This window comes from Lemur catta, chromosome 3 (genome assembly GCF_020740605.2).
Source record: "Lemur catta isolate mLemCat1 chromosome 3, mLemCat1.pri, whole genome shotgun sequence".
Lineage (NCBI taxonomy): Eukaryota > Metazoa > Chordata > Mammalia > Primates > Lemuridae > Lemur > Lemur catta.
Genome location: NC_059130.1, coordinates 103634530 through 103661666, shown reverse-complemented (window position 1 = coordinate 103661666; position 27137 = coordinate 103634530). Strand labels below are relative to the sequence as shown.

General features: G+C 57.1%; 4 protein-coding genes and 1 non-coding gene across 5 annotated transcripts in view; 2 read left to right on the top strand and 3 right to left on the bottom strand.

The window, feature by feature from the left end:
* HDAC1 (histone deacetylase 1) overlaps window positions 1–2398 on the top strand; it is a 31939-nt gene extending 29541 nt beyond the window's left edge. The window contains exons 10-14 of the mRNA XM_045548392.1: window positions 245–353; window positions 448–578; window positions 818–970; window positions 1452–1500; window positions 1781–2398. Of these exons, the coding sequence (XP_045404348.1) occupies window positions 245–353; window positions 448–578; window positions 818–970; window positions 1452–1500; window positions 1781–1808 (470 nt within the window). The 3' untranslated portion in view covers window positions 1809–2398. The remainder of the gene's footprint in view (window positions 1–244; window positions 354–447; window positions 579–817; window positions 971–1451; window positions 1501–1780) is intronic.
* Window positions 2399–2615: 217 nt separating this feature from the next.
* On the bottom strand, window positions 2616–4996 carry MARCKSL1 (MARCKS like 1). Its single transcript, XM_045548391.1, has 2 exons — window positions 4699–4996; window positions 2616–3887 (listed from the first exon to the last, which is right to left on the bottom strand). The coding sequence occupies exons 1-2, from the start codon at window positions 4783–4785 to the stop codon at window positions 3375–3377; spliced, it is 600 nt and encodes a 199-aa protein (XP_045404347.1). The 5' UTR covers window positions 4786–4996; the 3' UTR covers window positions 2616–3374.
* Window positions 4997–23402: 18406 nt separating this feature from the next.
* LOC123636064 lies at window positions 23403–23565 on the bottom strand. The gene has a single exon (XR_006734304.1). It is a non-coding gene; the product is annotated as a U1 spliceosomal RNA (small nuclear RNA).
* A 526-nt stretch (window positions 23566–24091) lies between these two features.
* FAM229A (family with sequence similarity 229 member A) lies at window positions 24092–26970 on the bottom strand. Its single transcript, XM_045548389.1, has 4 exons — window positions 26795–26970; window positions 24737–26236; window positions 24511–24657; window positions 24092–24357 (listed from the first exon to the last, which is right to left on the bottom strand). Exons 2-4 carry the CDS (start codon window positions 24871–24873, stop codon window positions 24255–24257), a joined length of 387 nt encoding a protein of 128 aa, XP_045404345.1. The 5' UTR covers window positions 24874–26236; window positions 26795–26970; the 3' UTR covers window positions 24092–24254.
* TSSK3 (testis specific serine kinase 3) lies at window positions 24989–27045 on the top strand. Its single transcript, XM_045548390.1, has 2 exons — window positions 24989–25591; window positions 26315–27045. Exons 1-2 carry the CDS (start codon window positions 25447–25449, stop codon window positions 26974–26976), a joined length of 807 nt encoding a protein of 268 aa, XP_045404346.1. The 5' UTR covers window positions 24989–25446; the 3' UTR covers window positions 26977–27045.
* The last annotated feature ends 92 nt before the right edge of the window (window positions 27046–27137 follow it).

Genomic DNA, 27137 nt, shown 5'->3' with positions numbered 1-27137 from the left:
GAGTGAAGGGAGCACTTGCAATGAGCATTGCCTAAGTGTCTTAATTCCAGTGCTTGGGCCTTCTCCTAGTGACATATATACTGGCATGGACACTGGAGAATGGTGTTAAAATCTCATAGGCACCCAAGTCTCAGCCTGTCTCAGAGGCATTCTTCTCCATTTGATGGATGGGTAAACAGGCCCAGATAAATCCACAAATGCTTTTCTCAGCGTTCTTGACTCTCTTTTCTCCTACCCTAATCAGAGCTTCCATACAATGACTACTTCGAATACTTTGGTCCAGATTTCAAGCTTCACATCAGTCCTTCCAATATGACTAACCAGAACACTAATGAGTACTTGGAGAAAATCAAGTGAGTATTCCTCTGGCCACCCCTTGATTGAACATTGCAGGCTCTGGTTTGTCCCTAACCAGAGCCCAGCCACCGTCTCTCCCATTGACTATAGACAGCGACTGTTTGAGAACCTGAGGATGCTGCCCCATGCTCCTGGGGTCCAAATGCAGGTGATTCCCGAGGATGCCATCCCAGAGGAAAGTGGCGATGAGGATGAAGAAGACCCTGACAAGCGCATCTCAAGTAAGACCCAGACCCTTCCCGCTCAGTAGGCAGCTCTGCCATTCCTGGTTCCACATCCCCCCCAAGCTACCTGCCTGTTGAGAAACCTAAATTTCAAGTTCCAGTGTCTATAGGAACAGGTTAGGTAGTCCAAGTTCCCTCCCTCTCCTTCTCTTGGTCCCCTTCCCTCAGGGAAGCAGTAGGCATAGACCATGAGGTAAACGGCCTCTAACTCTCTCATACTTTCCCTTGCCTCCCAGTCTGTTCCTCGGACAAACGAATTGCCTGTGAGGAAGAGTTCTCTGACTCTGATGAGGAAGGAGAGGGCGGCCGCAAGAACTCTGCCAACTTCAAAAAAGCCAAGAGAGTCAAAACAGAGGATGAAAAAGAGAAAGAGCCAGAAGAGAAGAAAGGTAGGTTTGGGTTGAGGCAGGACTTGGGTCTTGAGCCCTGGAGGAGGATGCACCTATGTAGGGTACCTGGAGGAGGGAGCTGACTCAGGCCCTGCGCACTCCTGTTGGGCTCTTCCTTAGCTTCCTGGGCCTTTCAGTGGCTCCCAGAAGTGGCAGGTCCCACAGAACAATGAAACTCATGTCTACTGCCTGAGTGAGCTGTGACTCTCACATACCACGCAAGCCCTTTTCTCAGCACTTCACCCATTTCCCAGGGGGCTGCCTCCGCCTACCAGGTTCTGGCTGTAGCAGGTGGGGAAACCGGTCCAACCTGTCTGTTCTCTGCAGGGCCCACTGGGAGACCCGTGATGGGATGGGCTTCTCTTTTGCATGTCCAGTGAGCTGTAGTGTTGGGGAAGGGGTTTCAGGGCAAGTGAAGACCTCATGGGTCTTTCCAGAGAGGCTACCCTTGGCCATCCCTGTACTCTTTCTTATGTTCTAGAAGTCACAGAAGAGGAGAAAACCAAGGAGGAGAAGCCAGAAGCCAAAGGGTGAGGAAGGAGCTGTGTGTTGGCCATCTCCCTGGCATTGGAGCACCAGTGCCTTTGTCCCACCACTCTGAGAGGGAAGGCGCAGGGACAGCTGGTCCAGCTTACAAAGACCTCTTTCAGGGACCAGTCTGTATGTCTCTGCAGTTCTAGGCAGAGCTAGGAAGCCCCAGCCCCCAGCAGTCACCTGGGCAGCTGGTGTCCAGTGGAAGTCATTGTTTCCACACTTTGCCTCAGGCCTCTTGGGTCGGTTGTCTCATGCCAGTCTCTGCTCTCTCCACAGGGTCAAGGAGGAGGTCAAGTTGGCCTGAGCAGATCTTTCCAGCTCTGGCTTCTCACCACATACCCCACCTTTCTCCTCTACCCCTCAGATTTTATATTTTCTAATTCTCTTTGTATTTATATAAAAACTTATTAAATATAAATATGCCCAGGGCTAGACAGAAACAAAGAAACAAGGGCCCTGAGCCCAGGGCAGCTGTGCTGGGTGAAGTCTTCTAGGAGCTGCCTTGCTACCCATCCCTCTCCAGTCTTAATTTCAAACCATAAAGAGTACCAGGTCTGGGCAGAAGGGATACTTTTATTCAGCTGTAAGACAAAATCCTGAAATGCCAAGTGCTTGCTTAGTAGTTTTGGAAACGTCCCCTCATTGAGCATTCTAGAAGGGGTGGCTGGGTCTTCAAGGATCCCCTGTTCTGTTCTAGCTCCTAAGGTAACATTAGCCACGTTTAGATTGGTTCTGTTCTCATACCTTCCCACTGGCCTCAGGTGAGCCAAGCAACTCACTGCCTGCCCTGTCTTCCCCCAGTTCTGCAGGTGGAGGTTGGTAGTCTAGTTTCCTTTTTGAGATACTATTTTCATTTTTGTGAGACTCTTTGTAATAAAATGGTACATTTCTATACCCTCCTGAGCTTCTGTTTCCTAAATGTCCCTGGGTTGATTTCAGTGCTACTTCCCTGACCTTTTGGTGTCCGTGAGTATCTGGGCAATCCCCAAAACAACCAAAAAAACCCCATCATCAACTTACCTGTCTTAACCCCTCCCGTGAGGTTTGAGGTTAACTAGTTTCCACCAATCTCCTCACCCTACCCCCAGAAGACCACTCATTAAAGCACCACTAAAGGGACAACATTTATTCCTTTTCCAAATGTTACAGTAAAACCAGGTGGAAGAGAATGGTTTTAGCAGTTAGGAAAAAAAAGTACAAATCTGGGGTTTGGCCATTAAAAGTTATTTACAACAATGGGAGAAAAAAAGACAACAAGAAGTTGTTTCACATTACAGACCTCCCCCCCACCCGAAAGCCTAATACTTGCTTACCAAGTCAAAAAAGAGACACAGTTGATTCACAAGCTGGAGGTTTGAACTTGAGTAAGACATTTATAAAAACCTAGACCGGGGCAGTGTCCTCCCCAGCCCAGGTGCCACTAGGCACAGCACAAGAGACTAAAAACTCAACAGGGGGAAAGGCTGGACACTCAAGGTTTGGGAGTATAAGCACCCCACTTCTGGCTCAGGGATCTGGGGAGTAGGGTAAACAAAACCTACTTGGAAAAGAACTGGGGAAGAAAACCAACAATTGCCTTCTGCAAGGGTGGGGCCAAGGAGGGAGAGCAAGGGACAGGAGCATTTCACATCACTAACCTAACTTGGGAAGCTGTAAGGGACCATCTTCAACTGGCCTTAAGAGGATGACCAGATGGCTGATGGGAGAATCCACAAGAGGGAGAGGAGGAGAGGGGACGTGGCTGGGAGGGGGCAACAGCCCCTTCCTTTCTGGGCACAGGAAGGCAGCCAGGGCACCAGGTCCAGGCAGTGACCTCACAAGGACAGCACAGTTTTTGCAGCTTAGAGATCACCCACCTGCCCCCACCCAGCTACTCATTCTGCTCAGCGCTGGCCGGTGTAGGGCCACTCTCCAGCCCCGAGGGAGTGGACGGCTCTGCAGCCTGGGGCCCTGCCTCTTCTGTGTCTCCTCCCTTGGAGGCAGCACTAGCCTCTGCCCCCTTGGCCTGGGGCTCCTGGCTCTCAGGGGTGGCAACAGCCTTCCCTTCCTGGGCAGTGCCCTCTTCACTGCAGGCACCAATCTCCCCCTGCTCCTGCTCTTCCTCTGTGGGTGAGGAGGCAGAAGAATCACCCCCACCCTCCTTCCGATTTCTCTTGAAGGACAGGCCGCTCAATTTGAAAGGCTTCTTGAAAGAGAATTTCTTCTTCTTCTTGGGGGTCTCCTTGGGGGCGGCCTCCCCCTTGGCCTCAGCACCCTGGCTAGGGGGTGCTGGCTCGATGGCATCGCCTGTGGCCCCGGCTGCCTCATCTGTTCCGTTCACGGGGGTCGATTCCCCTTCACCCTTGGGGGATAAGTCTCCATTACTTTTCACGTGGCCATTCTCCTGCAGGGCAGAGGAGACAGCAATGAGGGCCAGGGCTCATCTCCCCCTCCCCCCCAGCCCGCTTCTGACCCCTTCCAGACAACAGGGTCCCCGACTTGATTCTACTGCAACCCTAAAGCCTGGCTTAAGCCTCGCCCCTCACAGGCGCGCGGGGACGCAGCGCGCAGAGGCCGCGGCCGGCAGGAGGCGCTGGGGTCCTGTGGCCCCCACCCCCCTCCCCCGGGGCGCGCTCTCCATTCCGCGCGGAACCGCTCTGGATCCGCTGTGCGGATCCCGGGCAGGCGGGCGAGTCGCGCCAGGCGATATTGGGCGGGAAGCCGCCCTGGGGCGCTGTCTCTCTGCACCTGGACTGCCTGTTTTCCCAGCCTCCTGCTTTGTGCAAACGGCCCCCCACCCACCCCAGGCTCTCCCCACATCTCGGCTCCCTCTTAAAAAAATCCCTGGGCCACCGAGGTCAGGTCTGCGGGTGGAGTGCCCTCCCCGCTGGGCACCCGCTCGCGGCCCCTGGGCGCCCCCTTGGCGTGGCCCAGCAGCGCCTTTGTTCCCCGCGCGGCACTCGGGGCGGCCTGGGGGCAGTGCCCGGGGCCCGGGCCGCGAACAAAGAAGGCGGCGGGGCCCGGCCGGCGCCCCCTCCCCGCCCCTCCCCTTGCTTCGCCCGCGGGGGCTGCGGCGCCGAGAACAAAGGGACCGGGCGGGGGAGGGGGCGCCGCGTGTCCCGGGCCGGACAAAGCGCGCGGCCCCGGCCCAGGGCCCCAGAGGGGGCGAGGTGCGAGAGGAGGGGGCCGGGGCCGGCCGTGCCGAGCGTACCCACCTGTCCGTTGGCCTTCGCGGGGGAAGTGCCTGCTGCCTCCTCGGCGGTCACGTCGCCCCGGGGAGCCTTGGAGCTCTGGCTGCCCATGATGGGGGGGGTCTGCTGGGGGCGCCCGGAGCCGCCCCGGGCTCGCGCCGCAGGGGATAGTTGGACAGGGTCGGCCCGGCTGGCGGAGGGGTGGGGCTGGCGCCTGAGGGGGAGGGGTGTCGGGGGGAAACCGAGCTGCACCCCCGCTCCGCGGCCGACCCGCTAGCTACGCCCGCCACCGCTCCGCTCCGCGCCAGAATGCCGCCCGCCGCCCGCCGAGCCGCCTATATATATGCGCCCAGAGCTCGGGGCGGGGCCGGACATTTAAATGAGCGCCCAATCGAGGGGCGGAGGCGGGGTCGGGTCGCAGGCCCCACTTGCGCAGTGGGCGACGCTGGCTGTCTGGTGCCCCCCTCCACCCGACTACCGGGGGCCGGGAGGGTCCGGCGTGGGAAGGAGAGAGGCCGGTCCTCCAGCGCGCAGGGCGAGGAGGGGGCGCCCAGAGGAAAGGGCAGCGGGCAGACATTCCCTCCCTCATCTCCCACCTCTCGGGGTGCGCCCCCCGCACCGCGCAGGGGCCCCCACCGCCTGGGTCCTGCACCGGCAGCCCCTGTCAGTCTCTCCCTTGAACTCCTCGAAGGGCTCACATGCCCAGACTCGTCAGACGGCTGGTCCTGAGTTAGGCTCCAGAAAATATCATCATAGAAGCCGCAGGCGTTCCCCACCCCCGCGCCGCCCTCCCGCCCCCTCCGCGCTGAGCTGGGCGCCTCCTCTGGACTGTACCCGGGTCAGAGGCCCCACCCACGTCTCCGCCCGCCCACCCGGCCAGCCTGGGGGTCTGACCCGCCTCGGGGTCACTCTGGTCTGACTGGTGAGGCCGGTCCCTGTGGCCAGTCATTCTAAGCCCGGACAGACAAATTCACCTCCAGCTCCTCCGGCCCTCAGCCTGGACACATTACAAAGTCCCGCCTGGGGGGTTCTGTGACCTTGAAGGGCATCTCCGTCCCTGTTGGAAAGCTGAGGTCCCTGAGGCTAAGAGGTGTTGACATAACCTGACTGACTTGAGTCTGCTGCTTCCCCTACCCACACACAGATCTGCTCCCCTACATCAGGACTCCCCACACAGGCAGAGGACCCCCAGCCAGGGACTCAACTGACCTCAGAACGCCCCGATTTCTGCAGGGGAGGGATGGGACAGCCCCTTGAGGACAGCTCCCAAGGCTGCCCAGCCCAGCCTCCCACCCTGCCTGAGAGGAAGGGAGCCCCGAGGCAGGATGCCGGTGGCCAGAGACTCTCTAGCTCTGGTCCTCTGCCACTTCTTCTGCGGGCCTGGGAGGCCGGTGGGAACGCAGAGTTCTGATTGTCCCAGATGTGTGTGTCCCGTTGCCTGCCCTCAGCCCCCCAGGAGGAAAGGGATTCGGGCTGGAAGAAGCAGAGTGTTGCAAAAGCGAGGCTGTGTCCGGTCCAGCTCAGCAAGTGTCTTCCTCCCCCGCTCCCTCCTACAAGTAGGGCCTCCTGGGAGGCCTGAGGCTGTGAAGTGTGGAGACACCCCAGGGCCTGAGAAATTGGGAACTCCCCACAGATCTGACCGCAGAGGGGTTGGGGAGGGCTGAGGTGGCATCTACATTCTCACGCGCTCCTGTGTCCTCCATGCCTACGCCCACTCTGAGGCTAACGAACACTCTCAGCTCCACTAGCACCCCCCCCCCCCATTTTACAGACTGGGACACTGAGGTCCAGAAAAGGAAAGTGACATGCCTGAGGGCGGCACGCAGCAGCTACCAACAGCTAAGGGTGAGAGAGGATTTGGAGAGGTCTGATAAAATGGGCTGGGCATGCTGGGCTCAGTGGCTCACACCTGTAATCCCAACACTTTAGGAGGCAGAAGGAGGAGGATCTCGTGAGCCCAGGAGGCCAAGACCAGCCTGGGCAACATAGTGAGACCCCATCTCTACTAAAAATAGAACAATTAGCCCAGTGTGGTGGTGTGTGCCTGTAGTCCCAGCTACTCGGGAGGGTGAGGCAGGAGGATTGCTAGAGCCCAGTTCTGAGCTGTGATGACACCACTGAGCAATGGAGCGAGAGAGACCTTGTCTCAAAAAAAAAAAAAAAAGGGCTGAGGGCTTTAAGGAAACCCCTGGAAGAATTTCCTCTTGAGATCTGAGGCTGCCTGGTCAGAGTGGAAGGCAAGAGCTAGCTTTGGGATGGGGGAGGCACCATGTCCCCATTGTGTCCCTACAGTGGGGGCAACATGGGCCCCAGGGAGAGGCACTATGCCCCCCCTGCAACTCACTAACAGTACACTGACTCTTCCCTCTGTTGCTACTAAGGGATGGACGTCGTGACCTGTTCTCTGTCTCCACCACAATAGAGAACCCACAATGCTGCCAGGCGCTGCCCGCACCAGCTGGCAAGGCTCGGATGGAGAGTGTGTAGGTCCTGGAGGGGATGGGGTCAGAGGTTAAGATCCTAAGCCTCCTGATCCTCAGGCGCTGCCTTGTGGGGTGAAAGGCAAGTCTCCCCAAGGATCCCAGGAGGGAGGAGCATCAGGGCTAAAGACCCCAAGTCCCCAGAGCTCCAGAGGGAGCCTGGCCCTCAGGAGAGATCCTGCATCCCAGCAGACACCCCAGGAGGCTGCAGAGGGGCCTAGGAGCCTGAGCCTGCAGCAAAGCCAGGCCCAGCAGAATTTAACTTCTGGAAGAGGGAAGAGGCTTGGGATGGTTGGGGTGGGAGTGGGAGGGGACAGCAGCCCCCACAGCCTCCTCCGTCCACACTGTGGCTCCTTCCTCCCCAGCTGCTGCCAACCCAGACAATGCGCCCATTGTTCTGCGTCTCCGGGAGCCTGTGTGCAACTGTGTGTGTCTGTTTCTCTGTGTGTGGTTGTGTATTGCTCTGTGCCTGTGTGAGTGTGACACTTTGTAACTCTGTGACCAGGTATGTGCGTTTGTGGTTGTGAATCTGCACGTTTATTTGGCTGTGTATGCAAGGGTGAGAGAACCCTGGTGACTCCTGGTGACTCTGAGACTTTCTGGGTGGGGTGTGTCTCTGTCCTTCCTTAAGACTGTTGGTGACTGTGTCTGACTGTGATTGGGTGTGAACTGTGAGTGTGTGTGGCTGTGTGAGAGAACATCTATGAGTGTGTGGATTGAAGAGTGGCTCCTTTGTGTTTGTGTGTGTTCCTACGGGGGGCTGTGTGTGTCTCAGGGAGCCACTGAGGGGGGCTGCTGTGGTCAGAACCTGCGAGGTTCTGGGCTTTTGCCAGGATGCAGTGATAGGGAAAGGGGGAATGGGAAGGACAGGGTGACTCCGGGATGGACAGAGGAAGGGAGGCTGCAGAGACCAGAAGCCCCCCAATCTGTCCCAGTTCTCCAGGCTCAGCCCCTGGCCTGGCCTGGCCTGATGCTCCCGGCCCCAGCAAGGCTCAGATAGCAGGGGATGAGTTTCCCGGCAGGAAATCGGGGGGGTCTGGAGAGACACAGGGGAGGGCTGGGGGCGGGCAGAGGAGAACAATGCCCCATAAAGGAGGTTGGGGGGACACTTTGAGGCCTCTGAGGCCCCCGGGCTCCGTGGTAAGGATCAGATTAGATGCCAGGTGCAGTGCAAGCGGGCATTATCTAGCCAGAAGTGGCGAGATGAGCCTTCCAAGTGGAGGGACCAGCACATGTTAAGATCTTGAGACAGGAAGTGATATCAGAGAATGACTAGGTCCTAGGGGACACCCTAGGGAATGGGGAATTGGCACAGCCCGAGGGTCCCCATCTCCTTCTGGGGAGCATCAGCTGGACCCAGAGACCTTAGTTCTAGCCCCAGGTCTGCCTCCTCCTGCTGTCACCATGAGCTGTCCTCTCTCCTCCTTGGCCTCAGTTTGCTCATATGTACAGTGAGAGGTTGGGCCTGGTGACTCACGGTCACAAAGACTTACCGGAGTTCCTCTCTCTGCTTGAGCTTAGGCCAGACCAGGGTAAGTGGTGAGTCATGTAGGGCCTGCCCTCAGGGGATTCCCATCTGGAAAGGGACAGGCAGTGCCTTAAGTGGAGAAGAGAGAGGAGCAGGGCTAGCTGAGAGCCCTGTGGGCCACCTGGAGGAGGGGGCCTGGGGGAAAAGGCTCGGAGCCACCCATGGGAGCTGTGAATGCTGTGTAAGGGCGGGCATGGGGTGAGAGGCCCCATCTGGGGCAAGGTTTGGGAGATGGGACATAGGATTTGGTACCTGGCTGGGGCAAGGACAGGGTGGGGACAGGGGAGTGTCCCCTGTCACCCACGTTTCTGTTTGGGATGGCAGCCAGTGAAGTGGCTCCATTGACCTAGCAGGGCATCAGAGGGAAAGAGAAGTTGGCAGGAAGTTGCGGAATCTAGCCTTGGTGACTCTGAGGTGCCCGGGGAACATGGGGGGACGTCCAGGAGGTAGCCTGACGTCTACATGCTTCAGCACACAGACGTCCCATCATATTTCCTGAGCCAAAGGTAAGGGCCAAAGTCTGGCTAGTGACCTTACAGGGACAATGGACAGAAGGTTTTAAGCCAGGACTGACCCCAGGAAATCTGGGCCCCTGGTCACTGCCAATAAGAGGGTAACTGCAGCCAAGTGGTGAATGAGGACACCCGGGAAGTACCTGGGCATTGGTGCAGCAGGTGGCAGGAGAGAGCCCAGGCAGGAGCCAGCAGACTGGGCGCAGGAAAAACCCCAGAGTGCGGCATTGTGGAGATCCCTGAGCACTGGGAGAGTTTTAAAAAGGCAGGAAGAACACATAGCAGTAACAATCGTAGCTGCCAGAGTTGATGGGCTCATTGTGTGCTTGTTGTATGCTCAGTGCCAACTGCTTCCCATACATTCCCGCATGACCCAGTGAGATGTGTACCGCCATTGTTCCCATTCCCAGAGGAGGAGGACAGAGCAGGAGGAGAGGAGGTCCCGGCCAGCAGAAGGTGGTTTTCAGGGGCTCTAAGGAGGTGTGGTGCTGGGCTCAGCTGCAGGCGCCCGGACAGGGTTCTGCTGCTCCAGGCTGAGAGGAGCAGCCAGGGGTATGGCAAGGACAGGTCCGACAGCTACAGCGCCCACCCCCCCCAGGGGCTGGACTCTCCAGAACCAGCGCCTCTCCTCATGGGCCTGCACTCGTGGGGCTCTGGCTTGGTTGTCAGTGGGTCCCAGGTCCTTACCAGTCAGGGTCTTTGAACCCCAGAATGGACACTGGGCTACCTCAGGGGCCCTTCACTGGGACCCACCATCCAACAGTCACCAAGTCACAAGGACAGGGATTCTCTAAGTTCCTTTTCAGAATTTTAGGCCACCCAGAACTTTCATTTCTCCCTTCCCCTGTGTGTGTGTGTGGGGGGGGTGTTGCATAAACTGCATGGGGCCTAGCCCCTACCTAACAGAGCTGTTTCTCTGGGGCTCAGCTCCCCCGAAAGCAGAGAGGCATTTAATCCCAGCTCACCTGCTTACCTCCCCCAGGCTTGATGAGGTCATAGAAATTCAACCCCGTTTATCTGGGCTGCCCTGAGCCTACCCTCCCCTCGCCCAACCTCTTCCTAACTTTCAGTTTCTGTTTAGATCCTGGGTGCCTTTGGGGGAAGGAGTGGCCAAACCAATGGAATGTGGATTGCTTACAACTTTCCAACCAAAATCCCCCACTCAGGGGAAGTCCCTTCAAAAGGGAAACTGAACCTCCTCCTGGGCTAGTCCTCAATCCCGCTCCTCCCACCGAGCCCCAGCCTCCCCCACCGCCTCTCCCATCCAGCCTCTTGCCTCAGATCTGGGCCCACACTACCGCCACCTTCTGCTCTGTGACCCTACCCAAGTCCCTTCCCCTTGCTAACCTCACTCTGCCCACCTGTAAAAAGAGGACACTGGGAGCCACTGGGGTTACTGTGAGGACACAGTGGGGTGTTGTGTTAAGGTGGTTGCAGTGGTGAAGAGCTGGCCTTGTCACTACTGCATGGCCCTAGGTCCTCTCTGAGCCTCAATATCCTTGTCTGTAAAATGGGAATGATAATAGTACCCATTCTGTAGGGTTACTGTGAAATAAATGAGTTAGTACCATCAAGGAAAGCCCTTAAAACCAAGCACCCAAGGGCCAGGCGGGTGGCTTGTGCCTGTAATCCCAGCACTTCCAGAGGCTGAGGCGGGAAGATCACCTGAGCCCAGGAGTTTGGGGCTGCAGTGAGCTATGATCACATCACTGCACTCCAGCCTGGGCAACAGAGTGAGACCCCGTCTCTAAAAATAACCTCAAAAAACCAACCACCCAAGGTGCAGAGCACACTGGAAGCATTCAAGAATGTTCCTAGGTGCTATGATGTAAAATTCTGGGGCAGGGGCCTGACAGAAACTTGGTGCTCAGCAGTGTGTCCACTTCCTTCCTTTCTTTCTCTTCCTGCCCTGGGGAGAGGAGGTGGGAGCCGAGGGCTGCCCTGACACGCAGCCTGGGCCTCTCATCATCTTTCTTCCGGGGCAGGTGGTGGAAGGACGGACTGGGCTGTTTTAAGGATGCTGAATTGTCCAGGGGGGAATTTATTTGGCTTCAGTCCATTCCTTAAATGGTGAGGGAATGTGGCTCTGCCCCAGAACCCTCAAGAGTCTCTCCCTTTCCCCTTGCACCCCAGAAGTGTTCCCCGGGATCTCCTTTTAGTGACTTTTCCCAGACAGATACACTCTGGAGCCCTCCCAACACAAACCTCATCTGTCTGTCCCCTCCCAGCCCCTCCTTAAATCCTCCTCCCACTTGCTCAGGGAGGTCTTTTATCCCTGGTGACCCTTCCCCAACACTGTTGCCTTGGGGATTAAGTTCCAACACATGCTTTTGGGGGGACCTATTCAAACCATAGCACCCTCCTTGGCCCACTGAGCCTCAACTCTACTGGCCTTTCGGTTCCCCAGAGTGCCGAGCTTCATTCTACCTCAGGGCCTTTGAACGTGCCGCACGTTCCCACTGCCTGGAATGCCTCTCTACATGCTGAATTTCTACTCTTTTCTTAAAATCCACATCAAACTACTCCTGAGGCGCTTTCTAGATCCCCCGGGAGGAAGGAATGGTTCTTCCCACCATGGAATCCCTACCTCTGGGCTCAGGGCTCCCCCTCAGCACCTCCGATACTGTGTCTCCTCAGCTGCCCAAGCCGGGAACCTGGGCTGACCTGCCACCCCCACCCCCCACCCCCGTCTCAGCTGTCAGGCCTGGTGTGGCCACCTCCGTGGCCACCACCCTGAGGAGGACCCTTCCTTCACCTGGGCTGGACTCTGTCATCGGCTTCTCGCTGGTCTCCCTGCCAACCAGCCCTGCCCGTCCAGCCGTTCTCTGCTGTCTCGGGGTCGCTTTCCAATAGAGGGTGCTCAGTAGATACTTGCTGATGGACGGAGTAAATGAGGGAAAGGACGCTGAAGGCACGAAAGAAATGAAAAATCAAACGTGCACCCTTTGGCTCTAAACCTTTCAGCGGCTCCCTGTTGCTCTCAGGACAAGTCTGCACCTCACAGGTAAGGTCTTTACTGTCTGACCCCCACAACACACTCTGGGCTCTCAGCCACGCCATACCCTTGCTCTCCTTCCTGCCTTCTCGCAGGCAGTCCCCCTGCCCGACTGTTCTGTCTTCCCTGCTGCTGCGGTCACCCAGGCCAGCGACGAGGGGGCCTGAACTCACGGGAGAAGGGAGACCCGGTGCACACCAGCATCTCTGGAGCCCAGTGTTCTCACTGTTCTCAGTGCTGGGGTTCAAGTGTGTACCCTTGGAATTGAAGTTTGAGGTGCCTGTTAGAGTCCCCATGGAGACATCTGGCTGCCATTTCATGGATATATGAGCCTGGAGTTCAAAGGAGAGGCCCCATCTCAAGGGAACAGTTTGGGGGTGATCCCAAATTTGAAGCCACAGAGAGAACGAGTGGCCTGAGGAGACAGTGCCGGGGGCTCCCCAGCATTTAGACTGTGGAAGGGGAGCCAGCAGGCGATTCGGCTGAGGCCAGGGAGAAGGAAGTGAAGCAGGAGCAGAGGTGTCCTCCAGGCTGAGGGAAGAAGTGGTTTCGAGAAGGAATGAGTGATCCATTATGTCAAATGCTGCTGACTGGTGGAGGAAGACAGAGGGAGAGGAACAGGGGAGATGTTCAGGGGCAGCAATGACAGGAGTTAGGAAAGGACTAAGGCTGTCGGGAGTAAGGATGGTGCCCGAGGGTCTGGCTGGGGGGAAAGAGGGGAAGGGGGTCCCAAGCCCCACACAGGGAGCCCACAGAAGAGCAGCAGGGTGCGCATGGAAACAGAGAGGTCAGTTTTGGACAGGTTGAACTGAGGCACTTTTGGGATGTCTTTGGGATCTGGAGAGAAATCTGTGTTGGAGAGAAAAAAGCTCTCTCTCTCTCTCCATCTGTATGTGTGTCTGTGAGATGATCTACATGCTACTCTGACACCTCGCTCTCCAGCCCAGATCTCTGTACAGAATTCCAGCTGCCCTTGGAGGTCACCCTGGATGTCCCAAAGGGACCGGTAACACACAGACAAGCAGGCCCAGGCGACAGAGTTAGAGGCAAGAAGCCCAGGGAAGAGTCAATTAGACTGATTCAGACAAAGGCAATAGTGGCCTGAACTAGCGGAGGGACGAAAGCAGAGAAGAGGATAAAGCCCAGAGACATTCAGGGAGAGAGAGCCCCAGAGATGGGGACTGGGTTCCCCGTGGAGGCAGATGGGGTGGGAGGAGGGAGGGGGATGGCTCTGGGATTATGTTGTTCCTGAGAGCTGGTGTGGGGCTGCCCTGTAGTTACCTGTTTAGGTGACCCAGAACCCTGCAAAGGGGAGGGAATGGGTCAGAGAGGGACTTATGCAAGACGGGGAGGGGCTTGTATTGAGCACTAGTGGCTGAGTCAGGGTAGCAGCCCAAGGTCTCCTCCTCTGGCCGTCAGCACCCTCCACCAGACCTCTGCAGAGAGGCCTGGGCAGGACCAGGGGAGGCTTGGGTAGGACCACTCCTGGCCTCAGCCCCAGACAGGACCTGGGAGTGTATATGAGAGGGAGTGCAAGGACAGGTACCCGGAGGCCCAGGGCTGAGGGCTGGAGACCACTCATTGGACCAAGTCCTTCCCCTGCTTTAAACCTATTCATGGCACCCTACTTCTGCCTGGATAACCCCTTGTCCTGGCCTTCAGGGTCTTTGAAGCCCTGGCCCCAGCCAGCCTCATTGTAGGCAGAGCCCACCTCGCTGCCAGTCTCACAGTCCCCACGGTGGGAGGGCCACCTCAGCCTCTCCATGATGCCCTCTTTGCCTGGAATGCTGCTCCCCGGGCCTGCCTGCCCACCTGCCAAGGTCCAGCTCAGGGACCCATCCCAAAGTCCTTCCTGCCTCACCAGAGGACCCACCGTGCCCCAGTGTCACCCTCCTCTGACACTGTACTCAGCTGGACTATGTCTCTGCCTTTCTCTTTCTGTGACACTGTTTCATCCAGTCTACTCTGCTGGGGGCTCCGCGGTGGGTGTGGTGGGAAGGTCATGGGGTGACAGCAGGTACCCTCCCAGCCCTGCAGGTTCAGTCAACTCTATGTGTGTGGACAGGGAGAACTGAGACCATCCCCCCAAAGCAGAGAGAGCCAGAGAGAGGCAGAAAAGCTATTTTACTGGGGGTGTGAAGGGTAGAAACAGAGACCACATGAGGGAGGGCAAAGGTGGAAAATCTTCACCCCCAGAGAGGGGACACTGGGTCATGCTGTGCTTCCAGGCCATCTTCCTGCTCACGCCCAGCTTGGCACAAGCTGGCCTCAGGATCATCAGGTGGTGAGCTGGAGCCTGTCTCCCCAAATCCCTGGAAAACACATCTGTGGCACTCTCTGGATCCCCAGGGCACAGGGAGCACAGCAGACCACGCGGCCCCGCCCCGAACTAGCCAGTGTCTCTGGACAAGTCATGTAACAGCCGAGCCTGTGTCCTCACCTGAGGACAATGGGAATAATGACGGTGCCCACCTCACAGGGCTGTGATGAGGCTCAAAGAAGAGAACACAGGCAAAGTTTTGGCACAGTATCTGGCAGTGAATAAATGTGCAATAAATAGTGGTTGTTGTTTTTTTTTTTTTTGAGACAGAGTCTCACTCTGTTGCTGGGGCTAGAGTGCCGTGGCGTCAGCCTAGCTCAGAGCAACCTCTAACTCCTGGGCTCAAGCGATCTTACTGCCTCAGCCTCCTGGGTCTACAAGGCACGCACCCATCATGCCTGGCTAATTTTTTTGTCTATATATTTTTAGTTGTCCAGCTAATTTCTTTCTATTTTTTTAGTAGAGACAGGGTCTCACTCTTGCTCAGGCTGGTCTCGAACTCCTGACCTCGAGTGATCCACCTGCCTCGGCCTCCCAGAGTGCTAGGATTACAGGCGTGAGCCACCACACCCAGCCAGTGGTTGTTATTATTATTATTTTACCAAGAGACCTGGGTTCTGGTCCCAGCTTTGCCACTGTTTTCCTCTCTGGGCCTGGCTGAGTTTCTGTCTATAAAAAGGGGTGTTGAAGGATTAAATGAGATAACGGATGCCACAGAGGCTTCTGAGATGAGTTATTATCTCTGCCCTTTGACGTTCACCTCCCTGGGGCTGCAGGGTGTCGTCATCCTCACTCTGTCAGGTCTTACTGGGCTCTCTGTCCCAGCAGGGCCAGCCCATCTCCTCCTCTCTGCTCATGAGGCAGAATGAGAAAAAAGGGCTGGGGTTGCCCCAGCAGGGCCTGTGGTTAGACAGGACCAAGGACTTCCTTCCGGACTGCAGGATGCTACCCTGGGAAGGAACCAGAGGTCATGGGACTGAAGCCGCTGGGGGGAGGGGCTCCGTCCAGGGCAATGGCCAGGCCCGCTGGTTAGGCCAGAGCAGGCCAGCACGGTGAATCAGCCCGGCAGTGACCTCACTTCCAGAGGCCCTGAAGGGGCCCTGTTTAAACCCTCCCCAGGGCTCCCAAGATCACAGAGACAACAGACAGAACAGAGACAGCAACATGGATTCTCCAGGACAGAGAGCCAGAGGCAAGCGGTCGCCAGTTAGACCTATGCTGTTCCCTCCACCCAGAACACTCTTCCCAGGGTCTGGAAGTGGCTGACCATCCTTCCTGGCCTGGCTTAGGACTCACCTCCTCAGAGGGGACCTCCGGACAACCCATGTGGCCATTCAACATTTACTGCACCTCAACAACGTGTCAGGTACTGCCCTAGACCCAAAGTTCCTGCCTGTCCCATATAAAGTAGCACCTCACCCATCCCTGTTCTTCGCAAGCACAACACACTGTTTATCTCAGGACGCCTTCCCATGGCCTGTCTCCCACGAGAATGTGAGCTCCACGAGGACAGGAACCTCAACTGTTTGTATCACCAGCGTGAACTCAGTGATTCACTCCGTATAAACCTGGCACAAACCACTCACATAGGCCCTTGATAAATATCTGTGGACTAAAACAAATAGACAAAGCCATCAGGGACAGAAGGACACACGAGAAGCAGAGCGATGCCCCGAGGTGGGCACAGACCTTCAGAGACGCGAAGACAGACACACAGAATGAGCGCCAGGCCGGTGCCCCAGCTGGCCCGAGCCTGCCTTCCCTTCGCCGCTCAGTCTGGCCCCTAGGCGGGGGCTGGAGTCACCCCTGCCCCGGGCAGGCCCAGCTGGACCCAAGGGCACCGCCGGGCACTGAGCTGGCGTTACGTGTGAGGAGCCCTGTTTGGGACTCGTCTGCTTTACTTTGTGTGGGTGTCTTCTGAGGAATAGAGATTTCAATGTAGTCAAATCTGTCAACCTTTTTTAAAAAAATATGTTCGTAGTGGTCTGAAAAGTGCAGGGAAGAATAACCACGCGGAGACCCACCCCGGCCCGAGGGGCCCCTCGGGCTCAACCGCGTCGGGTCCTGGAGCCTCAAAGGCCGCGACTGCCGCGGAGCGACCTCGTGCTCGGGCCTCGCCCTTCCCCCACACCCAGCTAGGCCCCGCCCACAGGCCGCGCCCCTCCTGGCCCCGCCCCTCACTGGCTCTCACGGGCGAAAGGGAACTAGGTGTCTCCTCCTTTTGCCCAGGAATTGGTAGTTAATATTCTGCCATCGATGCTACCACCTGGAGAGAGGGAAATCTAGGCAGCCAGGGTGGGGACAAGGGTCCCCTCCCTCCGGTCTGCGTCCCCTCCGCCTAGCCCCGCCCCCTGCTCCCGCCCGCTAGTCGGCCCAGGCCCTGCCCTTCCCATCGTTCCGCCCCTCCCCCGCTCCCCGGCCCCGCCTCAGCTGGGGGAACCGCCCTCCCTCAGGCCCCGCCCCCGCGAGGCCCCGCCCAGGCCGGCGCACTCACGTGAGGCGCGGGCGCGCGCCGTAGCAGCTGGGCCGGCGCGCGGAGGGCACGTCAGCCAGGCTGGTGGTCCCGGGCGGCGGCAGCAGGTTTCGCGCCGGCCAGCGCCAGGCAGAGCCCGGCGGGTGGCGGCGCTGTGGGCTCAGCCAGTAGTAGCGCAGGCTGCGGCGGGCGGCGGGCTCTGGCAAGGCTGGGCCCCGGCTGCCCCAGAAACACAACTCCTGGTCCTGGCGGTGCGGGGGCGTGGCCCGGGGCCGCCTGCGGGGAGATGGGCGGCGGTCACCCCGGGAGGGCACGGCCGGCTTGGAGGAGGGGCCGCCTCGGATCGGACGAGGCGGGGCGCGGGCCAGGGTCACTCTTGGTCGATTTAGGGTGACGGGGGGCGGATTGTGGGCCCCCAATAGAGCCTTCCCAAGGACCTGGGCGCATCCTTCCCCTGCTGCCAGACCAGGATCCTTTATCCCGCCGGCGCCCTCCCGTGGGCCCCCTCACCTGGACAGAAGAAAATTCACCACGAAGTGGGCAGGGTCTGTGAATAGCATGGTGTCCAGCCCGCCTGGTCCAGCTTCGGCCTCTTTAATACCTGCCTGGGCGTGGAGGGGGAGGCCTGAAAACCCATAGTCCCCCCGGGCCGGCTGTTTTTAGCAGGAAGCGTCAGCTGGCAGAGGGGGGTGGGGCAGAGCTGGTCTCTCCCGCAAGGTCTAGTCCGTGGTCTGCCCCACCAGCTGGTTCAATGGTAGGGGGCTAGTCACCAGATCTCCAAGTTCCCCAGAGACACTCCCCCCAAACCCCCCGCAGGACAGAAGCTCAAGGACAGGAAGAGGCAGCAAGAGGGGGGTCACGGGCAGGAAGGTCAGCTGTCCACTGGAGAAGCCCTTCTCCACCCTACTCCGACCTCCAGCCTCTGCTCACACACCCTTGATGGTCCTCAGGCAGAACTCACACCTCAGAGGGCCTCCTTCCTCCCAGGCTTAGGAGCACCCCACCACCTGTTTCCCATGGTACTTATTAGTGCTTTCTCCCCAACCATTCCATGCACTTTGAAATGTCAGCTCGTCAGCCAACTCTAGTTCAGGAGTTCTGATCTGGAGGCCATGGATGATCTGCTGGGCTCCAGGGTCCCCTAAATTGTCTGCAAAGTTCTGACACCTCCCAAAAGTTAAAAGTCCTTGATCAGGTCTAAAAGTCCTTTTGCATAAGTGGAAACTGAGGTTCAGAGAGTGGCAGAGAAAAGCCAAAAGTAAAACCCAGGCTTCCTACAACTCTGCCTGTCCCTACAAAGCTTGTGACAACCCTTCTGTGCCCTTATCCTGCTCAGAGCATGGACTTCAGGGCTGGGGGCTTGAAGTTCAGTCTGGGCCCTGCTCCCTGAGCCCCTGGGGATCCTGAGGAACCTGCTGGCCCAGCTCCCCTTCCCACACTGCCAGTTTGGGTTATTTCTCCCCACCCCCCCAGTGACTCACACTGGCTGCCGGGGAGAGTGGGCAGCTGTTCTGAGCCCCCAGAGCCCAGTACAGGCCCTGACTGCACCTGCCCCCACCCCCGCCCCATCCCCCTGTCCCATTGTGCAGCCATATTTGGGGATCTAGTCTCTTTTCCCTCCTTGAGTAATCTCCCTCCTCTAATCCTTTTCTCTTTTCCCTGTCTTCAACCTCTCCCTCTCTGAAGGCTCCTTCCCATTAGCAAACAAATGAGCTCTAGTCTTTCCTATCTTTGAAAAAAAGATATTTCCTATCTTTGAAAAAAAGAAAGCCCTCCTTCAACTCCTCTTTGCAGCCAACATTCTTGGAAGAGTTGTGTACACACGTTGTTTCCACTTCCTCACTCAACCCCTGCAATCTGGCTTCCTCCCCCACCATCCCACAGGAACAGCTCACCAAGGTCACCACTGACCTCCTTGTTGCTAAATGCAAGGGATACTTTCCAGTCTTTATCTGACTTGACCCCTTAGCAGTGTTGACACAGTCAGATACCTCCTCCTATTTAAGATACTTCAGGCCCTTGTTTTTCTGGACACTGTGCACTCTTCATTTTCTTGCTATCTTACTGTTGCTGCTGCTGCAAATTTCTCATGCCTTGCTCACTGCCTAATAATGGTTGTTCCTGGGTCCTCCACGATCTGTCCCAGGCGGGTCTCATCAGTTCCCACACCTGCAGTGGCCAGCTTGTGAGAGACTCACTTCTCTGTTTGAGCCTAGCCGTCTCTCCCACCTCACACCTGCCTCCTGGATGTCCCACTTCACAGGAAGCATGTCCTGAACCTGCCTTCTCTCCCGTGTTCCCCAACTCGGCCATTTCCCAGTTGCCTGAACTTGAAATCTGGGCTTGCTTCTAGACTCTACCCTCAATCTCCCTTTTCATATTCAAGCAGCTATGAAATCGTGTCCTCTCTAGGACATATCTATAATCCCACAGTTTCTCTCCATTTTCATCACCAACACCTGGTCCGAGGCCCCATCACCTTTCACCTGGGAGGCTGCAACAGCCTCCTAACTTGCCCCCCTGCTGCCACCCTTGATTCCCTATGTGGTCTGTTCCCACAGGGCAGCTGGGGATGTCTTTCCAAAACATGAGCACTGGGCCTGGCGAGGTGGCTCACACCTGTAATCTTAGCACTTTGGGAGGCCAAGACAGGAGGATCGCTTGAGGCTGGGAGTTCAAGACCAGCCTGAGCAACATAGTGAGACACTGTCTCTACAAAAAAGAGACAAATTAGCTGGGCTCGGTGTGCCCGCCTGTAGTCCCAGCTACTTGGGAGGCTGAGGCAGGAGGATCGCTTGATCCCAGGAGTCAGAGGTTGCAGTGAGCTATGATGACGCCACTGCACTCCAGCCTGAGCAACAAAACAAAACCCTGTCTCAAAAAAACTGAAACAAAAACAAATAAAAAAAACATGAACATGTCAACCTGCACAGTGTCTTCAGCACCAACTTCACTCACGGTACATACTAGTCCCAGAGCTGGGGACATTCCCCACCCCCACATCTTTGTCTGGGTAACTGCTTCTCATCCTTCATGTCAAGCATCAGTTTCTATGAGAGCCATTCCTGACCCCCTGGCCAGGCAGGTGGCTCTGCTATTCCTTTTCCTCACAGCACCAGGGCCTGTCCTCTGTGGACTTAGCATGCAGCCATTCACTAGCTAGTCTAACTGAGGACTCCTGAGCCCTCCCATTCTAGGCCCTAGGGATGTTGGGGTGAGCATGCCCCCCCCCGCCCTCAGCGTGCCCCCCCCCCCCGCCAGGGAAGCCAGGCATTAAACATGGCTAAAGGAGCAGATATGTACACAGAAGGCAGCACAGTGGTACTGGCAGGTGCTGTGGGAGCGGGTGGAAGGGTGATCAGGGTGGAGATTGGAGGGGCTGCTGGGGATGGGAGGGAAGATATTCCAGGCAGAAGGAACAGTGTGCTTCAAGGTTTCAAAAATGTTTTGTGAGGAGCTGAGGGATGTCCAATATGGCTGGACAGGTGATGTGAGGAAGCCATTTATAAGATTTATTTTTGGCCAGGTGCAGTGGCTCACGCCTGTAATCCTAGCACTTTGGGAGGCTGAGGCAGGAGGATTGCTCGAGGTCAGGAGTTCGATACCAGCCTGAGCAAGAGTGAGACCCCATCTCTACTAAAAAATAGAAAAGAAGTTAACTGGACAACCGAAAATATACAGAAAAAACTAGCCAGGCATGGTGGCGCATGCCTGTAGTCCCAGCTACTCAGGAGGCTGAAGCAGGAGAATCGCTTGAGCCCAGGAGTTTGAGGTTGCTGTGAGCTAGGCTGATGCCACGGCAGTCTAGCCCTGGACAACAGAGTGAGACTCTGCCTCAAAAAAAAAAAAAAAAAAAGATTTATTTTTTATTTTTCTTGTTGTTGTTGAGATGGGGGGTCTCACTGTGTTGCCCGGGCTGGCCTTGAACTCCTGGCCTCAAGCGATCCTCTCACCTTGGCCTCCCAAAGAGCTGAGATTACAGGCATGAGCCACTGTGCCCGGCATTGAGGTTTAAGTAGGAAAGCGACAGGGTTGGGTTTGTGGTCTTTATAAAATAATTCTGGATCGGAGGAATCAAGCGAGGAAGGAGGCAGGGAGACCCATCGGGGGCTACTGGGGCTTTCCAGGTGAGTAGTGATGGGGGCCTGACTCAGGGTGGTGGCAATGGAATCGGGGCAGGATGAACTGTGGTTGCCTGGGAGGGATTAAAGATGACCTCGGTCCTCCTACCCTAAGGCTGGGTGGGGAGAGGGTAGCAGGAGCTGGGCCACCCATACCTGAGTAGCTTCCAGCCCCTGTTCTACCTGCTGTGGTCCCTCATCCATTCTCTTTCTTAGAGGAGCAGATGGAGGCTTAAGAGGCAGAAGGCTGCTAAGAAGGCCTAGGACAAGGCAGAGGGGAGGGGAAAAGGGAAGTCGGGCCAGAGTCCGGATGTCATGAGGTTTCAGGGAAAGTGGAATCTGGGGTTTCCTCACAGCCTGGAAATTCCACTCTCTCTGGCTCTATCCTGAGATCCCCAAATCCTGAAATACTCAAGCTCTGGGGCCCAGTCCTCGAAAGTCCCAGGGGCCCTCTGGGGGCCGTGAGTCTATATCTGAAGGGCCACAGTCCCCTGACAAGTCCCAAGGTGGTAAGTGGGACACTTGACAGTCTTCCTGTGAGCCGGTCCCAGTGCCGTTACATGTGTGGTCACGTGTAATCCTCACGTAATACGGCACGGAGCTTATCCATCCTCAGTGCACCTGTGAGACTTCAAGGGGTTAAGGACCTCGCTCAAATTCACACAGCTAGGATGCGGCAGAGTAAGGATTTGAACCAAGGTTTGACTGACATCAGAGTCTGTGCTTTTAGCTTCTGTGCTATATTAAGCCTGACGACCCCCTGGCTGATTGGCTCAGGAAGGGGAGGAGGCTTTGTGGGGGATCTGCTTGTGGTTGGGGTAGCTGTCCCCCTCTCACATCAAGCAATGCGAAAGGGTAGAGCTGACGTCAATTATTGCCATGGTGATACAGCAACCCTTTCTCTGCCATCTCCATGGTAACCTGGGGGTCCATCTGTACCTCGCCCCCTCCTTCTAAAAGGGGGTCCCTCAGGGAGGGGCTGGCTAATAAGGTGTCTGAAAAAGAAGTCAGGGAAGGCGATGATTAGAGCATCTCCCTTTGCCTGGCCCTCCCCATTCCTCAGGCCCAGAGAAGAAGGCTGGGACCTGAGGGTACTGCATTGGGGTCTGGGGACAGCTTTGCCCTCTAGGGTGACAGAGGCAGCTCTGGATTTCCCACCTAGGGATTCCCCTGGAAATGCCCTGCCTTGCCAAGTTCTTAGGCTCCTGAGCAGAATTGCTAGGAAGTTGGCAGAGAGAGGCAAGGGGCTTTCCCCAACCTCCTCCAGGGCTGGACATCACCCCGCCCCTAGGGACAGTCTGGCTCTCTGGCTCTCTGCTGCCCCTTGAAGCCCAAAGGTAGGAGCGGCAGCAGTAGCACCCTCTCTTGTTTGTCAAGTGCTAGCTTAGCCAGGGATTCCTGCCTGGTACTGTACATGCAAGCCTTACTGAAACCTTCCAGCAGGTGTCATTAACCCCATTTTACAGATCTGGATATGGAGGCTCTGAGAGGCTAACTAGCTCAGGGTTGCACAGTTAGGAAACGCCAGAATCAGGACTAGAATTTAGGCCAGTGGCCTTTCCAGGGGGAAAGAGGAAGAAGAAACAGAGAACAGGATGGAAGAGAATAGAAATAGGTGAGGGAAGGGAACCAGCTAGGGTCCTGTCATATTCCTTGTTGCCTACAGAGCAAAGTTCACTCCTTAGTCTGGTACTCGAGGTTTCCTTGATCCAGCTTTTGTTCTGCTGTCCCATCCCCGGATCCCCTGCATTCTGAGCTCTGCAAGAGTAAGGGATCTGTCAGATTCAGGACTGGATTCTCAGCACCTAGTACGGCCCAGGTAAGTGTTGGTGAAAATTGATTAAACTTGGGCCAGGCATGGTGGCTCTCTCCTGTAATCCTAGCACTCTGGGAGGCTGAGGATAGCTTGAACTCAGGAGTTCGAGACCAGCCTCAGCAAGGGAGCCACATCTCTACTAACAATAGAAAAATTAATCTCTACTAAAAATAGAAAAATTAGCCAGGCACTGTGGCATGTGCCTGTAGTGCCAGCTACTGGGGAGGCTGAGGCAGGAGGATCACTTGAGCCCAGGATTTGGAGGTTGCAGTGAGCTACGATGACACCACTGCACTCTAGCCCAGGCAACAGAGCGAGATTCTGTCTTAAAAAAAAGAAAGAAAAAAAGAAAATTGATTAAACATAGCGGCGCATGTGCTAGCATCACCTAACATCTGGGGGACCCTATGCAAGTCTCTTAAGGCTTAGTTCCCTTGCCTGTAAAATAGGAAGTTAAGAAACCAAAGTTTTTTTTTTTTTTTAATGAGAGATGCAAAGGCAGTCCCCCACTACCACAAATTATGCAGTCCAGTTTCCCACACCTGGGGAAATTGCAGTGGGGCAGCACATCCGGAGTGCAATGGATAAGCCTCACCCTGGGAAAACCACCCTGGTGATCATGGCATCACCCCTGCCAGGTAAGTATGAAACCAAAGTTTTTCAAACGACTTCTTCCCCAATCTTTTTGTGATCCCATCAGTCCTAGGAGAAACCGAGGCTCAAGATGGCCTGGGCAGCTCCTAACCCCTACAACAAGGCCAGAGGTGCCCAGGGCCACAAAGAAAAGGTGGCAGAATCTAATTCCCACTTTGGAGAATTAAATGGACCTGGTGTGGGTGGCCATTTGTTTTATTCTACGTTGTCTACCTCTCCCTCCAATCCCAAGCTCTTGTGGGTGGCCAGCGGCCAGCACCAATTTCACTGGAGAACCAAGGAGAAGGTTAGGGAGGTGGACGAGGGCAGGGCCCGAGGGGAAAGGCTGCCTGGGAAAGGGTGATGACCAGCGAGAAATGGGGGAAGGGAGGTGGCGCCCGGGAGAGTAAGGCGACTGGAAGGGCGGGGCCCTAGGGCCAGTCCGAGTGAGGAGGCAGCGGATAGGGAAGCGTTTTTGGATGGGGCAGAGCAGCTGGTGGGCCCGATCCGACAGACAGACACACACGGCCAGCCCGGAGTGGAAAGAACAGTTTATGCTGTGCTTTATTAAAATGTGCATCATTCTTTTATTTTAAAATGTGCATCATTGTCTCGTGCTCGGCGCGTGCGACCTCAGCGTGGTGGCCCGCGGAGGGCCTCGTCCCCGCCCGGCTCCCGCGGAGCCGCCGTGCGCGGGCGAACTCAGGTGGCGCGGGCCCGGGGGCTCCCGCCCATGGCCAGGTAGACGTCGATGGGCACGTGCAGCAGCGTCAGACAGTGGCAGCCCGGGCAGCGTCGAAGCGGCCTGGGGAAAGCCGGGGGCGACGCGGGGCGCTGAGGCGGGGGCCCAGCCCATCCTGTTGGGGCGCACCCGGGACCCCGGGTTGCGGGCGTGGATGTGGCTGGGGAGCCCTGGGGTGGAAAGTGGGGCGGAGCGCGGGGCCGCGGGGGGCCTCACCTGACCGGGTTGTGCTCCGTAGCTACCGGCTCCGGGCTGTCCTGGGACTCGGGGGCGGCGGCAAGGCCAGGGGAGTCTCCCGCCTCAATGGGGAATCTTCGACCCTGCGGGGGCTCCTGGGCACTCATGTCCAGGCCCCGGGGCGCTCTGCGCGGGGAGTGGCGGTCAGGCCGCTTCCAGGCGGCCGGGCGCCCCCTCCCCGCGCCCGCCCCGGGCCGTTGCTCACCTGCCGGAGGCCGAGGCCGGTCCCAGGCTGGAAGCAGCTGCCCGAGCCCTGGCCGCGGGAGGACGCTCCGGTCCAGGCGGAGCCGGGCAGGTGTCTGCGACGCGCCCCGGCCCGGGCGTCGAGGGGGAGGGCTGCATTGTGACCCGGGCTGCGGCGCGGTGACCTCACAGAGCCCGTTCCTCCCGCCGGGGAACCCCGCCAGCGCCGCAGGCCGCCCGGGCACTTAGCACGGGCCGGAGCCCGGAGCTGAAGGCTCTTGCCATGGCGCCTTGAGACCGGGTCGCGCAGCCCCCCAGCCGCTAGATGGGGGCGCAGGAGGCCAGGGCAACGCGCCGGGAGGAACTCCCCGGCCCACGCAGACACCCGGGAACGCCCTCCCATGCGGGGCTGCCGCTCGCTGCCTGGCGCGGGGGCGGCGGTGACTTAACCTGTGCTGGGTTTGGTGGTGGAGGGCAGGTAGGGGCACTGCCCATTTTGGCCAAGGGTCACACAGCATTTACATCACAATTGGGCCAGAGCTTAAAAATGTCTGGTCCTCTCCCTCCCCACCACCCGTGGTTGTGTCCAGAGAATGTTCTAGCGCTGGGGGCGGCTGCGGATGAAGTCCTTGGGGGGAAAAGAAGCAGGCCAAGGGCGATGGTGGAGTAGAGCTGCCTCGCAGAGGCAGCATGAGCTGAGAGGGTAATAGGAAAGAAGAGGCGCTAGACAGCATGGAGGACTTTCTGCTCTCCAATGGGTACCAGCTGGGCAAGACCATTGGGGAAGGGACCTACTCAAAAGTCAAAGAGGCATTTTCCAAAAAACACCAAAGAAAAGTGGCAATTAAAATTATAGACAAGATGGGAGGGCCAGAAGGTGAGCTGGGGCCCCTTTGGAGGGAGGGCTGGCCTAGGCGGGTGGGTGCTTCTGTGGGTCAGAAAAATCATTCCCTCTTCCCTTCTAGTTGGAACCTAGCAAAGCCCCCAGATCTGGGGTCTGGGGTAGGTTACTGGGGAACAGAGGGATGCTGGGAGTCCAGGAACATCACACCTTCCAAAACCCAAGATTAAAGTGGCATGAGGGGAAGGATCTGAGCTGGCAAGGCTTCTCCTGTTCCAGGAGGGGAGTAGAGACAGGCAGAGAGGCCACAGCCAGGGCTGGCAGAGGGCAGGAGTTGGCGCCAAGGCCAGTGGAGATGGGGAAAAGGCAAGTGGGGCTCCCTGAGAGCGCTGTGGGTCAGGACACAGGGGCGGGAGGACCTGGCTCACCACCCTGTGGGCAAATCAGGTCTTCTGAGATTCAATGCTTTGTCTAAAAGTCCCAAAGCACCTTGTTATCTCTGGTCTCACGGACTGCTCACAAATGGTCCCTGAGATTAGCAGGGAGTAGTTCCCTTGAATAATATACTAACTACAAAAATAACAGAAGTGAACAATCTTTGCAATGTCCAAACAGCTAGACATACTTACGACCATCAAGGGAGGCAAGAAACAAGACCCAGACATGGTGGGCAGACAAAAGCTGGAAGGCAGGAGACAGAAGTGAGGAGTTAGGTCCTTTGCCCTTGATAGCCCATCTCTCCTCCCCTTGTTTCCTCAGAGTTTATCCGGAGATTCCTGCCTCGGGAGCTCCAGATCGTCCGCACCCTGGACCACAAGAACATCATCCAGGTGTATGAGATGCTGGAGTCTGCTGACGGGAAAATCTACCTGGTGATGGAGCTGGCTGAGGGAGGGGATGTCTTTGACTGCGTGCTGAATGGAGGGCCACTGCCTGAGAGCCGGGCCAAGGCCCTCTTCCGTCAGATGGTCGAAGCCATCCGCTACTGCCATGGCTGTGGCGTGGCCCACCGGGACCTCAAGTGTGAGAATGCCTTGTTGCAGGGCTTCAACCTGAAGCTGACTGACTTTGGCTTTGCCAAGGTGTTGCCCAAATTGCGCCGGGAGCTGAGCCAGACCTTCTGCGGCAGCACGGCCTATGCCGCCCCCGAGGTGCTGCAGGGCATTCCCCACGATAGCAAGAAGGGTGACGTCTGGAGCATGGGCGTGGTCCTGTATGTCATGCTCTGTGCCAGCCTACCTTTTGATGACACAGACATCCCCAAGATGCTGTGGCAGCAGCAGAAAGGAGTGTCCTTCCCCACTCATCTGGGCATCTCGGCCGAATGCCAGGACCTGCTCAAGAGGCTCCTGGAACCAGATATGATCCTCCGGCCTTCAATTGAAGAAGTTAGTTGGCATCCATGGCTAGCAAGCACTTGATAAAAGCAATGGCAAGTCCTCCCCAATAAAGCAAGGGGAGAAAGCAAATCCAAAAACCCGCTTCTAAAATGGTGATATATATTTTACACTTTAAGTTTACCTTTCCTAAAACTTAACTATACCCTCCCCAGCTTTACTATTCTTTCCCTTTAAATATCTTC

Coding starts and splice junctions, on each gene's coding strand:
- MARCKSL1 (XM_045548391.1), bottom strand. CDS start 4,785: ATGGGCAGCCAGAGCTCCAAGGCTCCCCGGGGCGACGTGACCGCCGAG. Junction 3,888..4,698: donor CCGCGAAGGCCAACGGACAG/GTGGGTACGCTC, acceptor TCTGCCCTGCAG/GAGAATGGCCACGTGAAAAG.
- FAM229A (XM_045548389.1), bottom strand. CDS start 24,873: ATGCAGCCCTCCCCCTCGACGCCCGGGCCGGGGCGCGTCGCAGACACC. Junction 24,658..24,736: donor CCGGCCTCGGCCTCCGGCAG/GTGAGCAACGGC, acceptor CTCCCCGCGCAG/AGCGCCCCGGGGCCTGGACA. Junction 24,358..24,510: donor ACGGAGCACAACCCGGTCAG/GTGAGGCCCCCC, acceptor GGCTTTCCCCAG/GCCGCTTCGACGCTGCCCGG.
- TSSK3 (XM_045548390.1), top strand. CDS start 25,447: ATGGAGGACTTTCTGCTCTCCAATGGGTACCAGCTGGGCAAGACCATT. Junction 25,592..26,314: donor CAAGATGGGAGGGCCAGAAG/GTGAGCTGGGGC, acceptor TTGTTTCCTCAG/AGTTTATCCGGAGATTCCTG.